The sequence below is a fragment of the Stegostoma tigrinum genome, chromosome 1, assembly GCF_030684315.1.
Source record: "Stegostoma tigrinum isolate sSteTig4 chromosome 1, sSteTig4.hap1, whole genome shotgun sequence".
NCBI classification, from domain to species: domain Eukaryota; kingdom Metazoa; phylum Chordata; class Chondrichthyes; order Orectolobiformes; family Stegostomatidae; genus Stegostoma; species Stegostoma tigrinum.
Window position 1 is genome coordinate 56,554,351 of NC_081354.1, and position 15,886 is coordinate 56,570,236.

At 38.0% G+C, this 15,886-nt stretch overlaps 1 protein-coding gene across 3 annotated transcripts in view; it reads right to left on the reverse strand.

Annotated features, from left to right (window-relative positions):
- The window catches only part of sorcs2 (sortilin-related VPS10 domain containing receptor 2), a 569,963-nt gene that overhangs the window by 367,335 nt on the left and 186,742 nt on the right, over nt 1-15,886 (reverse strand). For all 3 annotated transcript variants that reach the window (XM_048531558.2, XM_048531550.2, XM_048531562.2), the window contains exon 3: nt 15,356-15,452. In XM_048531558.2, the coding sequence (XP_048387515.1) occupies nt 15,356-15,452 (97 nt within the window). The remainder of the gene's footprint in view (nt 1-15,355; nt 15,453-15,886) is intronic.

The following is a 15,886-nucleotide window of genomic DNA, read 5'->3' on the forward strand; positions in this document are numbered from 1 at the left end:
CACACAAAAAGCTACTGCATAAGTTAAGGATGCATGGAGTTAGGGGTAAAGTATTAGCATGGATAGAGGATTAGTTGACGATCACGAAGCAAAGAGTGGGGATAAATGATGCTATTCTGGCTGGCAATTAGTGATTAGTGGTGTGCCTCAGGGATCGGTGTTGAGGCCGCAATTATTTACAATTTATATAGATGATTTGGAGTTGGGGACCACGTGTAGCGTGTCAAAGTTTGCAAATGACACAAAGATGAGTGGCACAGCAAAGTGTGTAGAGGACTGTGAAACTTTGCAGAGGAACATAGATACATTGAGTGAGTGAGCAAAGGTCTGGCAGGTGGAATAAAATGTAAATAAATATGAAGTCATACATTTTGGTAGGAGTAATAGTAAAAAGGATTATTACTTGAATGGTAAAAAGTTGCAGCATGCTGCTATACAGAGGGACCAGGGAGTCCTTGTCCATGTATCACAGAAGGTTGGTCTGCAGGTACAACAAGTAATTAGGAAGGTAAATCGAATTTTGTCCTTCATTGCTAAAGGGATTGAGTTTAAAAGCAGAGAGGTTATGTTGCAGCTGCACAAGGTGCTGGTGAGACCATACCTGGAGTACAGTGTGCAGTTTTGGTCTCCTTACTTGAGAAAGGATGTACTGGCACTGGAAGGGGTGCAGAGGAGGTTCACTAGGTTGATTCCGGAGTTGAGGGAGTTGGCTTATGAGGAGAGACTGAGTAGATTAGGAATACATTCATTGGAATTCAGAAGATTGAGGGGGATCTTACAGAAACATATAAAATTATGAAGGGAACAGATAAGATAGAAGTAGAGAGGATGTCCCCACTGGCAAGTGAAGCTAGGACAAGACGGCATAGCTCAAGATTAGAGGGAGCAGATTTAGGACTGAATTGAGAAGGAACTTCTTCACTCAGTGGGTTGTTAATCTATGGAATTCCTTGCCCAGTGAAGTAGTTGACGCTACTTCAGTAAATGTCTTTAAAGCTAAGGTAGATTTTTTTTGAACAATAAAGGAATTAAGGGATATGGTGAGAACGCGGGTAAGTGGATCAGAGTCCACGAAAATATCAGCCATGATCTTATTGAATGGTGGAGTGGACTCGAAGGGCCGAATGGCCTACTCCTGCTCCTAGTTCCTATGTACCTTTGATCCCCAAGTGCCAGCACTGATGGTTTTGAAAAGCTTCAATTAGCTATCAACTCAGGACAGGGGTGTATTTCTGACCCCAGAGTCCTTAACCTAGGAAGGTCTTTCCACACTTGCATCAGAAGGCCTTCGCTAAAAAAGGTAAACTGTGATCATGCTGACTCTCTGTTCTAAGTTAAACTTGCCCATAATGTGGGAATGCCAACTAACTTTAGGTACATTTAAGTCGTCATTGGACAAGCATATGGACGTACATGGAATAGTGTAGGTTAGATGGGCTTGAGATCGGTTTGACAGGTCGGCACAACATCGAGGGCCGAAGGGCCTGTGCTGTGCTGTAATGTTCTATGTTCTATGTTCTAACTATGTGGAATGTGGATTAAGTTCTTCCTCTTTTGAAAGGCAGAAAATACCATGTGATCAGATAGATGTTCATGGGATTAAGCCAAGAGACATATTTCCAGGTTGAATTAACCAAAAGGACCTCTGATATCACAATTAGAGAGTTCTTAGAAATTCTGGACATTCTGTCATATTCACAGTGCTTCCTCCACACACTTCTGAAAATAGCTTTACACTATACTGGTTGCAAAATGTGAAAGCATTGGAGAAAGTGTGAATCAGTACAGGGCCTACAGGTGCTTTCTGGGCGGAGAGCCAAATTTTCTTTCTGTATCATGATCTTTCTTGTGACTTTGCATTCTCGCTGCTTTTGCTTCCTTTATATACTGTGCATTTACAGGAGTGAGTAGCAGTAACCTAAAGTGAGAAACATTATCAGTTAATACCTTTTCATCGCTGACAAGCCATTTGAGTGTCTGATTAAAAACTCAATCTAATAACATTCAAAGCTTTCGAAACCCAGGAGAGTTTACATCTTAAAAAAAAACAAATGCAGTAAAGTAATTTTACAGGAAATGCCAGAAAAGATTTTTCACTTCTTATTGTGCAGTTAATGATATACAGAGAGACGGTGATACATGGACATGGTTGGAAAGGAGATGCAGTCCTCACTTGAAGGACAGCCATCTCCTGTAACATGCTCTTCAAATCCCAGCTGAAGCTACTTAATGTAACTGATGCAATTGAGTTCAGATTATCTGAGAAGTCAATTACTGGTCTTGTATTACTCATTGCTGTGTTTCAGCAATTCAGATCCTTATCATAGACAATGATGAACAGTCAGCCTTTTAATTTTTTATTAACATACGAAAAGTTTGAAAGGGAGGATTAAGGTTTTAAATATACACAAAAGAACTCACGTAATTATTGAGATTTGTGTACATTTCCAGACAACATCAGCAAGAGCTTTTGTACATTGAAGAAAATCAAATGTCCGCTATATTGTCAATAATTTCTTAACATTCACAATAGACCACAGCAAACTATGTAAGGAACAAAATCAAAGTTCTGTGGAAGGGTCACCAGACCCAAAACGTTAACTCTGTTTTTACTTCACAGATGCTGCCAGACCTGCTAAGCTCTTCCAGCAACTTTGTTTTTGGTCCTGATTTACAATATCCACATTCTTTTGGTTTTTATAGAGAAAACTATATTATCCCATAAATGTCATTAGAGAAGTACCATGATGCATTTGGACCACAATCTATCCTTTCTTCAGGAAGTTTTCATTTTGCATTTCCCAAGTTTATTGCTGCAGAGGTTTTTTTAAAGCATTCATTTTATCATCCTTCTTATGTGTATTACATTAGGGATATTACTCTTGGGTAATTGAACCCTGGCCCTTCAAAATATGCGAGTACATTCTAGTAAAATCACATTTCTGACATGGAACTCCACCCATGGTGAACACCGGCCAGGAATTCCAGCCTGTGCTCCCAGTAATATTCTATCCATATAGTAGAATGTCCAAATTTCACGTCATAACATTTTAAATTCTAAACTTTGAATAGATTTGTGCTAAATAAATGAAGCGCATGCACAAGAATACTTTTACATTTATCGATGTACACAACCACAAACATGCAATACTATGTTCGTCACTGAATCAACATCTTTTTCTCTCTATGTCACATTGTTATATGAGCACCATCACTACAAAGCATTCAAAGCAAAGGTCCAACAACATCTTCACAAAGTAATAAGAATGAGCAAATAAAAGTAGATTTCCCAGCCTCAAACGCGGCTGCTCACCACTACCGATGGCTGCCAGATGTGGCTCAAATATCTGATTTTCCCCTTTCCCTGTCTCCAATCCTCCCCAAACCATCACACTTTCTCCCTCCACCAACAGATGGAAGGCATTTCAACTTCTTCCAAAGATCTTTAAATAAAACACGCTATGCTCCAAATTAAATAACTCTAATTTCAATTTCCAAATAGTAGGTCCCCACAGTAACAGAGTTTTAAGAAATTGAATTGGTGTCTGACCCATTTTGTTGAGTTTTTTGAGGTCTAAGTATTGGGATATATAAAGGAGAACCAGAATGTGGAATACACATGGATTTCCAAAATACATTTAATAAAGAGCTATACAAAAGATTAATACACAATGTAATAGGTTACCATGGATTTGGGCATGACATAATAGCATGGATGAAAGATTGGTTAATGAATAGGAAACTGATAGATAGGAAGCAGTGAGTCGAGATAAATGGAGTATTTTTCAGTTTGGCAGGCTGAGACTAATAGAGCACCTCGAGAATCAAAGCTTGATCCTCATCCATGTACAAAAGAATTAAGTGGGGAAATGTGGGACTATAGATTGGCTCATAAGAATATTTTTTGAAAGATATGACATTCAAATATTTTGATGTACAAAATATGTGGTACACGCATACAAGTAACACAAAAAATTAGCAAGAAGATACGGCATGAAATTCGGAAGACAAATAGCTTTACAGCAAGATGATTGAGGTATAGATAAGATCAGCTGATATGAGAGCAGCATAATCATATTGCATATTCCTGCTAATAGTTCTTATGCTTTACTGCAATTGCACAGGCATTTGGTGAGACCATACCTGGTATACTGCCTGGAATTTTGGACTACGTAAAGAAGGATGACTTGCATTGAAGGCAGTAAAGCCAAGGCTGGTAGATTGGTCCCTGGGATGAGAGGCCATTCTTTGTAGTTTAAAACAATAAGAAGTCTTCTTATTGAAATATTCAAGACTGAGGGGCTTGATAGGGTACTCATTGAACGAGTGCTTCCCTTGGCTGGAGGAACTAGAACAAGGGAGCACAGTTACAGGCTAAGGGATTGATTATTTAGGAAAGGCATGTGAAATACCTTCATTTTGGAATTCCCTACTCCAGAGAATGTACCATCAGAGAATATTTAAGGCTGAGATGGTTTGACTTTTGATCCCAGGGAATCAAAGTATTTCGAAGTGATGTAAAAAATGAGAGTTAAAGTCTAGGTGCAGCCATCATCATATTGAATGGCAGAACAGGTAACAGTGTTCTCCTGCTGCTAATTTTAATATTCTGATGTAAATAACAGAGGGCAGGAAGGAAGCAGACTATTTCAGCTACAAACACAATTTGGTCATGATTCTGAACAGAAATAATGCATGGTGTGAGGGACTGCACTAAATATGTGAGACTTACTTGTTTCCATCAGTGTATCTCTGGAGAGTCAGAGGCTGAGGGGCTGACCTTATAGAGGTTTATAGAATCATGTGGGGCATGGATAGGGTTATAGACCAGGGTGGGGGAAGTCCAAAACTACAGGGCACAGGGTTAAGGTGAGAGGGGAAAGGTTTAAAAAGAACCCGAGGGGTAACTTTTTCATGCAAAGGGTGGTGTGTGTATAGAGCGAGCCGCCAGAGGAAGTGATGGAGGCTGGCAAAATTACAACGTTCAAAAGGCACCCGGATAGGTATATGAATAGGAAAGGTTTAAAGGGATTTGGGCTAAATGCTGGCAAATGGAACTAGGCCAGATTGGGATGTTTGGATGATTTAGACCAAAGGGTCTGTTTCTGTGATGGAAGACTCTTTGACTCTAATTGAATGTCTGGTAGCCAAAGGTAGGGAGATAACATGAATACAATGAGTTAAGATATAGATCAAACATATCCAATTGATCTAACTGAACAGCAGAACAGGTTCACGGAATTGAATGGTACGCTCATCTTGTTCCTATGTTCCAAACACCAGATTTAACCAACTACAGATGCACAAATGATTTTAAGTAAAAAAAACTTTAATAACTGTTTCATCTGCTATTCTGAGTTTAAAATTATTAAACGGAAGTAATTTTCATCTCAGTACATTTATTACACCTTCCTAAGTTTAAGAGAAATTAGGGATCACTACACCCTTCTCATGACATTTAATGATCCAGATAATAAATGAGTTAGTTCTTATTTTCCAGGTGCCAGGAAGCTGAACTTTTGTCATGGAAACAGTGCTTCATATATTGTCATCCACACGATCAATCCAATACAATTCATCATTTTGAGCAATGCTCTCATGTCCAACAACCAGGCAAGCAACATAAGTCAGAAAATACAGCAGGTATTGCTAGGTACTTTGTAACTAGCTCACAATGAAAAGGCTTCTGGGAAAACATGTTTAGTCAGGGCAACTGAGCCTGTTCTGGCCAATTAATTATCGTCCTCGCTCAGCCTGTCAGTGCATGGGCCTCAGTGTAGAAAACAATCACTGCTTGTTCCATGGCTCAAAGCTGGTTATTTATCTGAACCAAGAACATTCAAACAATAGCAATCTTTCTGGAAGTCAGCAGAGCCCAGTACAAGTAATCTGGGAATTATTACCTCAAGAATCATTTATCTACAATGTCAGTTTGTCAGCTCATGACCACACAAAGAACCATCAAAGCTTAAATGCTCTTTCATGACCGAAATCAATTGTGCAAATTCCAGTACCAGTACAGTGTACACAATGTGTCCTGCAATTATCCTTATTCTTCTTGCCATCAGCAAACAACTTTTCCTTTTTTTGAACAAGTTATTTTGCAAAACTGTCATGGAAAGATTTTATGAACGGCATGATTTGCAATAATGAATTAGGAGTATTTAGTGACACATAAATTTAAACAACTGCAGTTATTAATTCACAGCATGTAATATTTCAATGGAAATGTTTTGGTTGAACATGATTCATAAAGCTAGCTAATGCTAACCTCGTGGTTAATTGGGGTTCTAAAACATACTCTAATTTTATATTCAATTATTAAATAAAAGATGAGTTACAGGGATGTTTGATTTTGCAAAATAATGTAAAAGGTGATAACGAGTCATCAACCTATTTAACAGCTCTTTAGGAGTTGAATGGAAGTAAAAAGCAGGAGGGATGCAAAATGTGATTTAATTCTCCAACTTGCTTCTATATGTTGAGCCTCTCTGCCCACTACCTGATTGAATGCTTCAGCAAAGCTTAACACAAGAACACCTTACCTTTTAACTCAACACAACTTTCTGCACTCAACATTGATCTCAACATTAGATCCTAAACCTTTGCCTCCATCTCATTCTGCATCTTATTTCTTTTACTGTGTTGGTCTGCATCTTATTTTTTCTTTCTTGATTCCTTCATAATGTGCTGAGATGGCTTTTATTAGCAATTTACATCATATATGAACAAGATCTTTGTTTCTTCTCTATAACCAATGGCTGTTACTTGATGTCACCAAGCCTCCATCATAACAGAGTTCTTTCTTTTGCTCTTCCTGCCCCTTCCCTTAAAAGCTATTATGTTTCTATCTTTCTTCAGACTGGATGAAAGGTTATCAACCTGAAGCATAATCTCTGTTTCTCTCCACAACTGCTGCCTGACCTGCTGAGTTTCCACAGCTTTTTTGTTCTTATTGCCAATTCACAATCTTCTGTTTTAAACTATTGAAATATTAAAAACTATCCCACAAACACTAGCACGGCCATATAATTTCAATATTAAAATTCAGTCAATTGTGTGTACATGAAACTTCCTGTATGCTTTTGTTGAATTGGCAACATGCAAAGCAGAGTGTGGATTTGTTCTGAGTGCTTTACTTTCATAATTATTCAATAATGGTAGATAACAAACAACTGCACCTCCCAGTCGCAAACCATTTCCACTCCCCCTCCCATTCTCTTGATGACATGTCCATCATGGGCCTCCTGCACTGCCACAATGATGCCACCCGAAGGTTGCAGGAACAGCAACTCATATTCCGCCTGGGAACCCTGCAGCCATATGGTATCAATGTGGACTTCACCAGTTTCAAAATCTCCCCTTCCCCCACTGCATCCCTAAACCAGCCCAGTTCATCCCCTCCCCCCACTGCACCACACAACCAGCCCAGCTCTTCCCCCCCACCCACTGCATCCCAAAACCAGTCCAACCTGTCTCTGCCTCCCTAACCGGTTCTTCCTCTCACCCATCCCTTCCTCCCACCCCAAGCCGCACCCCCAGCTACCTACTAACCTCATCCCACCTCCTTGACCTGTCCGTCTTCCCTGGACTGACCTATCCCCTCCCTACCTCCCCACCTACACCCTCTCCACCTATCTTCTTTACTCTCCATCTTCGGTCCGCCTCCCCCTCTCTCCCTATTTATTCCAGTTCCCTCTCCCCATCCCCCTCTCTGATGAAGGGTCCAGGCCCGAAACGTCAGCTTTTGTGCTCCTGAGATGCTGCTTGGCCTGCTGTGTTCATCCAGCCTCACATTTTATTATCTATTGTATGGAATGTGTTTATTTATTTGTATTTGACAATCCTGGCATAGCACATTGTTGTTGGTTTTACATTTCAAGTCCTAACATGCTTTATATCAAAGTCCACTGTTGTGAACTTGCTTTTTATAACTTTTATTTTCCCAGAAAACTCTCTCCACAATATTAATACAGCAATTGCTACTAGTTTTCCATCAATTTATTAAATTATTTAACGACATGAAATATTTTCTTTCGTTATTTAATGAAATGTCATTTCTATTAGCACTGCATTAAGCCAAAGGTATCTGATAGAAACATCTGATGAAGATCAGGGTGCTGTGACAACACTGTTTTAGCTAGATACATACATTTTAGTAGACACCTTCCACATAATATGCAAGTAAATATACTTGTTGTCAATATTTACCCAAGAAACATTCACAACTACTCATTTCCAAGGATATTTCTGGAGTTGGAGGGTTTGAGCTATACGGAAAGACTGAAGAGACTGGGGCTATTTTCCCTGATGTGTCAGCGGCTGATGGTGACTTTGTCGATGTTCATAAAATTATGAGAAGCATGGATAGGGTAAATAGACAAGGTCTTTTCCCAAGGGTGGGGGACTCCAAAACTAGAAGGCATAGGTTTAAAGTGAGCAGGGAAAGGTTTAAAAGGAATCTAAGGAGCGACCTTTGCACACAGACAGTGGTGTGTCCACGGAATGAGCTGCCAGATGAAGTGGAGGAGGCTGGTAAAATTACAACATTTAAAAGGCATCTGGATGGGTACATGAATAGGAAGGGTATTAAAGGGAAATGGGCCAAGTGCTGGGAAGTGGGACTAGATTTATTTAGGATGCCTGGTCAGCACGGACGAGTTGGACTGAAGGGTCTGTTTCCATGCTGTAAAATTCTATGACGCTATGATTCTATTATCATATTTCTGTGTTCAAATGGCTTTCTGCATTTTCTACAATAATGACTATATTTCAAAGAGGCACTTCACTAGCTGTAAAATTCTTTGGATGGGCCAGTGAGAATGCAAGGTTTGTCTTTCTTCTATAAACTTATTTACTCTGCTATGCGTCTCTTGTCTCCAAAAAGTACAAGTCTGCAGTTCTAATATTTTCAGGAGTTTCTTTTAACTTATTAACAAGGACTTGAAACAGTTTCTTTTTGTAGAAGTTTGGAAAATGTACATTCTATCTGGACTAAAAAGTGTGTTCAGGGCTCACTTGCTGCTTTGAACATTTCTGGCACAAGATGAATTTGTTTACTCCTGAAATTACTAGCCATCGAATAAACTTCATGATGGTAATGCCTGTGGCAATTTTAAATCTCATCATAAAACAGATACACAGAGCATTAGAAAAGAGTGATGGAATGTTGGCTTATATCTGATATCTATTGCAGATCACGTAATTGATATCAGTGAAACAACTATATGGAGGGAGGTATAATCTGACTATGCATTCACCAAAGGCTGCAACATGCATCTTTTCTCACATGTTATAACACAGCAGTAGAGGCAGGTCACCTTCCTGGCCTTAGCCAGGGATACAACATCAATGGCAGCTGAATAAAGTAGTGAAGCAATGAGACTGAGCAAGTTGTTTAAGAATTAATACTTTATTTATGTCATGCAATTCAAATAATATTGATTCATACTTTATTAATGGTCTTAATCAGAATGAAACCAATATCTTGTGATGTACTAATTAATTATACTGAAAGTAGGTTGTTACAATAGCTTAAAATATTGCAGCAGGCAAGGCTCAAATGTCAGTATATTTTAAATAGATGTACTAATGATGATGAGAATGAGAAAGTACTGGATGCTTCAGGACTTCAGAGTTAATCAATTAAATAGAGATACAGGGCACTCACACAGCTTGTGATTCCTGCCACTTTCACAGTTCATTACCTTTTTAGGGATTTCCAAGCACGAGTACAATGTACATAGTCAAGGCTGGAGACAGTCCTAAAATCTATATGACTTAAGGCCACCATCAGTAATTTAACACCACATTTGGAGATGAGCATCTGAGTAATTAGTTCTTTATGCACTTTCAAAAAATTAAATATTGCAAAGACATCTTCTGTTAAGGCTTAGATTTTTGGAAGAAAGTTGATGAAAGTAATTAAAAATGAAGAGTGTGTTTTTAGGTTACATTTATTTCTTTCCTCAGCTCCAAAGAAAGGTCATTAACCTGAAAGACTGATTCTGTTTCTCTCCTGATATAATCTTAGCTGATGATTAATTCAGAACAAACCCGGCTTGTTAGACCATAAGATTTATTTTTCAATTTGTTTACCACAGCAGTCAGTAACTGAACATATTCATAAGTGGCTGCCAATGGGCATTTAACAAAAGAATGGGAAAGTTTATGACATATGAAAGGAAAAACAATATAAATTATCTCACATGATATTCAGTGTTAAATGTAAAGTTGCCATGGCTTTCTGGGTCATAGAGCTGCTCTCTCATTAAACAAACGCAACTGGTGGTGATTTAAACTGTGGGAGTGCATGCGTCAGGCAAGGGAGAGGTTGAGTAGGAGAGTTCTTCATTATAACCTCAGTCAGTTTTGTAATTGAACCCTGGCTGTTGGCATCACTAACCAGTCATCCAGTCAACTGAGTTAACCAACCCACTCACACTATGGAAGAACTATTTGAAATGATCTTATTACAAATATCAGAAATTAAAAAATCAACTCTTTTACGCTCAGCAACAGCTTACAGATACTCAAATCTGGGTGAAAGGTCACCCCATTTCCACCTCAAAGGCTCTTGTTTAGGTGTCATGTTAGAACTTGGTTTCTTTCTGGCAAACTTCTGGATTCACTTGATGTCATTCACTTAGTTAATATCTTTTCAGAGCCTCTTAAACAAACTGTTAAACACAAATCCCTTACTCCTGACTGTGAGTTCCTTAAAGTTGTGCATTCAACAACCTTACAGGATATATCCTTCTCTGACATATTAAAGCATTCTGCTTTTCTTTTATGAAATCCTAAGCCATTCAGGACATCCATACATTTTTTCTGCCCTAACTGCATCATTGATGTTACAGCTCTTTTCTCTCCTAACGTGCTGCTTCTGTCTAGATGTAACTTGCCCTCTCATTGACCTTCCTGAACCATTCTCTCTTTCTAAAAGGAAACTTGATTTTATTTTTATTCCCCCTGTGCCATGAGACATCTTATTGCTAGGTAACAGTCCAACTGGTTGTTCATCTATTTTACTCTTGTCTTCTAAAACAATGAACTATTCACCTTTTTTAAAGCCTCATTTAAGTGTACATAAACAAATTTCCAGACACCCTGCACCACTCACAAAACAAATCAAAAATGGAACTAAAATTATGTCGCTCCATCTTAACACACACAATACAGAAATACAAATAAAGTCTAAGCTATATATGGTTCTGTCCACTTTCATAAATTTTCAAATCGTAATAACAATATATGATGAACCTTCATCACATTTCATTGATGCTGCCTTACCGGCAAAGTATTTCAAGCATAATCTCTGTTTTTATTTCAGGTGAGGGTTTTGTGTTTCAAGAACATTGAAAATTAAGACCGTACTCTCTAACAGATTGCATATGATTCACTAGCACTCTTTGAATATATGCCATGAGTTGACTATCTCCCAACTCTTGGATGAGATGTGGAGGGAGGATAAAGATCATTATATTCCATGTAGTGGATGCCTTCTGCCCTCTCCAAATTTTCTTTTAATTTTCTTTAACTTTCATGGTCCATGCAAGACCATATCGTAGATCACATTAAAACAGCATTTATATTGCTAAGACAAAACCCAAATATACATGTACTGGAATTCTGAAATGAACAGAAAAGAGTTAGATACTCTGCAAGTGAGTCAGCATCTGTCGGAATTGAAAAAAGAAGACTCGATGCTTCAATGCCAGGCAGAGGATGGAACAACTGCACAGTTCACATTAAGGTAAGAGTGAAAAAGAGAATACATTTGCTTTCATTATGCAATGGAGTGTTATGGTGGTATAGTTAGCATAATTAATGTTTCATTTTTACCTGAGCCACAATTTTTCTGTATAATTACTTCAGCATTTATTGCCGACTCCCTATTTGATTTTATTACTTCTGCCTAATTCTGATCTAAAGGAGTCTACCTAAATCTATTTAAGCTCATTTTTAAAACCTTAATCGATTATCTGTGTTGGTCAGATGGAATTTTTTGATCAATAGGAACTTAATTTCTTATAGAGCCACAGAGCACAGAAACAGGCCCTTTGGACAAACTCATCCATGCCCAACAAGTTTCCCAAACGAAACTAGTTTGCTTGCCTGTGTTTGGCCTATATCCCTCTAAACCTTTCCTATTCATGTATCTGTCCAAATGTCTTTTAAAAGTTGTAATTGTACTTGCACCCACCACTTCCTCTGACAGTTCTTTCCACAAATGAACCACTCTCTGTGTGAAAAAGTTGCCCCTCTTCTTCTTGAAGAAGATAATGAATTTACATAAAATAACATTATATTCTTTAAAAATATTCTTCTTAGTGAGCACAAATTTGTTTGCAAAACAACAGTTTGCAATTAAACACAAAGATCATAAACTTAGAGTAAGGGAGTCCAACACTCTGCATTGTGATTAGGAGAAACATCTTGACTCATAGGATTTTGAACATTTGAAATTCCCAATTCCACAAAGTAGTGGAAGCTCAGACATTCCAGACACAGGATGTGAGATTTTTTTGATACTAACTGAACATAGGGAACAGTGCAGAATAGTGAAGTTGAGGTTGATGATCGGTCATAAACTCCAACTAAAATTCCAACTTCTGCTCCTACTTCTTTTGTAGTTTGGAGATGGCCAGCATGATGAATGAAATGTCCCACTATTGTGAGAAATGCTGTGTCTCTGAAGGCAGATTAATGTAGATTCCTGAGGAGGCTATGCATTTCACTGCATCACTTTAAGGAATCAATAGTGAGGTGTTCGTTTTATATTAAATTATAAAGCTAAAAGAACCTTCTAAACTTTGGCCATTTTCACAAAGGCAGTACTGGAGATGAAGTCTGAAAATTAATATTAAGGAATCGTGTTGCCATTTTGCTGCCTTTGTTTCTTGACTCTCACTGACAACATACTGTGTTTATTTTAATGCTTAAAGAGCAGATCATTCAAAAATTTCAGACAATTACACTTAAATGACTATATCTACCCTTAAAACTATGCAATAGCCATATTAGGGAATGTTTGACTACGACACTAATTTCAAAAGGTCCTGAACTTGGGTCATCCTGTGTGATTCACACATGAATCACTTTTCCTTCATAACAAAAGTAGGATCTGTCAGAAGTGGAAATGGGATTCCCACATCTGAAAATGTTCGACTTTTGACTGAGTTAAGTACATTTGAAGCATGAAGATGTCTGAAAGATTTGCATATTGAATGTAAACTGGTACAAACCAGAAAAATAACGGATTTTTTTTGATCTAGCTAAGGATAGGGAAAAAAAGACAGCAGTTGAAGCAAAAGATTACTTGTACGACGCCCGCATTATTTGGGGGAATGACCTTATCTTCAAGAAACTCTGATCCAGAATAAATGAGGGTATGCTCACTTTAATGCCCATCAAAAGGCTGGTATTCAAAGTTTAAAGAAAAGCAAGTTGTCAGATTTGACCAGATTAATCTCATACACTTGGTCTCTAAAAAGTATCTTTTTCCTTCAAGTACTTGCTACATGATTTGATTCTTTTTATCACACTCAAAATGCAAAAGAAATCTGAAGACAGACTTACTGCATGTGACATAATCAGATCATAAAAAACACAATGTAATCTCAAAGTATAGATATGTCAAAACTTAGCTTGAGGAAACCTGGGGATAGGGAATTTATAGATCAGAGATAATGGGAACTGCAGATGCTGGAGAATCCAAGATAACAAAGTGTGTAGCTGGATGAACTCTGCAGGACAAGCAGCATCTCAGGAGCACAAAAGCTGACGTTTCGGGCCTAGAGGGTCCAGGCCCAAAACGTCAGCTTTTGTGCTCCTGAGATGCTGCTTGGCCTGCTGTGTTCATTCAGCGACACACTTTGTTAATAGGGAAGTTATATCCTGAATGCCATCCTATTTTGAAAGCATTCAAGAAAGAAAAACTTCTGGCATTTATTTTTGTCTGTATATGAGCAGGCAAGTTAATATTTCATCAAATTTCACCTCTCTCTTAGATACAGCAAAAAGTTTCTGAGGGAACATTTTTTCTTAGCAAAAGACAGAATAATGGCTCCTTGCAGAAAATAGTTAACCCCTTCTGTGGTGTCCGCATCAGTAACACAAGTGACCCAGTGTAAACCCAATTGTTGCTATTTAAGTAATGTTACCAGGAAGGAATCATTTCATGTAGTTACAATGAACCATTTGCTCCCATTGCTACTTGTAACAGAATGTATTTTCAGATAAATCCTACCCGCAACAGCTCAACACCTAATAATATTTAATTTTCTCATTTGACATAACGAGACATTGTGAGCGTCCTACCAATTTTTAACAATGCCCAAAGCTATAGAGATAAAACTAAAAACATTCCACAAGACACTGAATTTAGCTAATATTCTTAGCCTGTTTGTGAGAAAAGCTACCATATGCATAAAAGCCAGTTATGAAAATATAGTACATGCATCATATACCCAAAGGGGGAAAACTAAGGCCTTTGGTTACCAACTGCACAGCGGCTAGTTAGGACAATGGAAAAAAGTACAGAGCAACCAGTTATTTTGCAATCATCTGCCAGATTGATGTAGTCATGCTGCAAAGGTGAGTTTCCATTTTCACGTCCCTTTACAGAAACACAGCTACACTTTGTACTGTTTGCCTTGCCAACAACATGTCTTTTATTTTGAAGTAAGAAGGACACTCTAAAATGGCACCCTGCTGATTCATGAACATGACTGAATAAGATTCAAAATGCAGATATTCTTGGTTTCTACATGAAACCTCAGTGCCAGATCAAGTTGAATTGAGAACAAAATAAATATGCAAGAGTTTAAAAGAAAATAACTCATTTTTGTTAGAGCTGGTATTTCACTTCTTGAAATTGCATTTCCAGAGTTAACAAGACAGAAACTTTGCTTCAAAATGCAAGGAAAATATTTATAATTCCACGTAGGAATAAAAGAATCTCATGACAAGATCAATTATGTGAATTTTAAAGTAAATGCCCAATTTTCTTGTTCAACAGCTAAGGAAAAAAAGGAGATAAAATGCCGATAGGTTACAAAATTTAAATTGTATGTTGTCATGTTGAACCATTGGCAAATAAAAAGCTGAGGAAATCCTGCACAAAGCTGGAACAGTTTCTGCCTTTTGCAGCATCCCTAGTTTTCTGGTGATAATTTTGTGTGTTAAACTGTATAAAGTGCTTACTTGGCGGTGACTTGTAACAGTAAAAAGAAAGTTATTTTATTTGAAAACCTGCATCAAGATCGTTACAACTTTGGGAAAAAGAAGTGGGTGAGAAAGGTCTTAAAAATAACTCACTGGCTCCCGTACCCACATTTGAGCTTTACTGTACCTTTTTCTTGTTTGCAGGACAAATGTAGAAATTGGTGATTATGTTGGTGCCAGACTGCAGGTTCAGTTTTACATAGTTGGTTCCATAATCTGATGATCTGTCAATGAAAAAAATAAGAAGCAACAAGAAATTAATGGTGTTATTTTTATGTGATCCTGTAAAATCACCACTTTTATATTGCCTGAAATGGGAATTTTACACACAGTAAATGGCTTTAGTTCATTACATTTTGGCATCGACCCATGACAATGATGATCTCTGTTACTGTTACAATAGAAACCTCTCTCCATATTCTACTCAACCTCTGTGCGGTCTTGACACAGTTGACCAATCAATCCTGCTGCAAAACCTCTCCACTGTTCTCTATCTGATGGGTCTGCACTTGCCTATTTATGTTCTCATCTCTCTAACTGTATCCAAAATATCACTTGCAACTGTATATTTACTGCTCACACAACATTACTTCTGGTGTTCGAAGTATCCATCTTATTTCCATTTCTTGACTGCACGGTGTCCTTGGGATTATCCTCT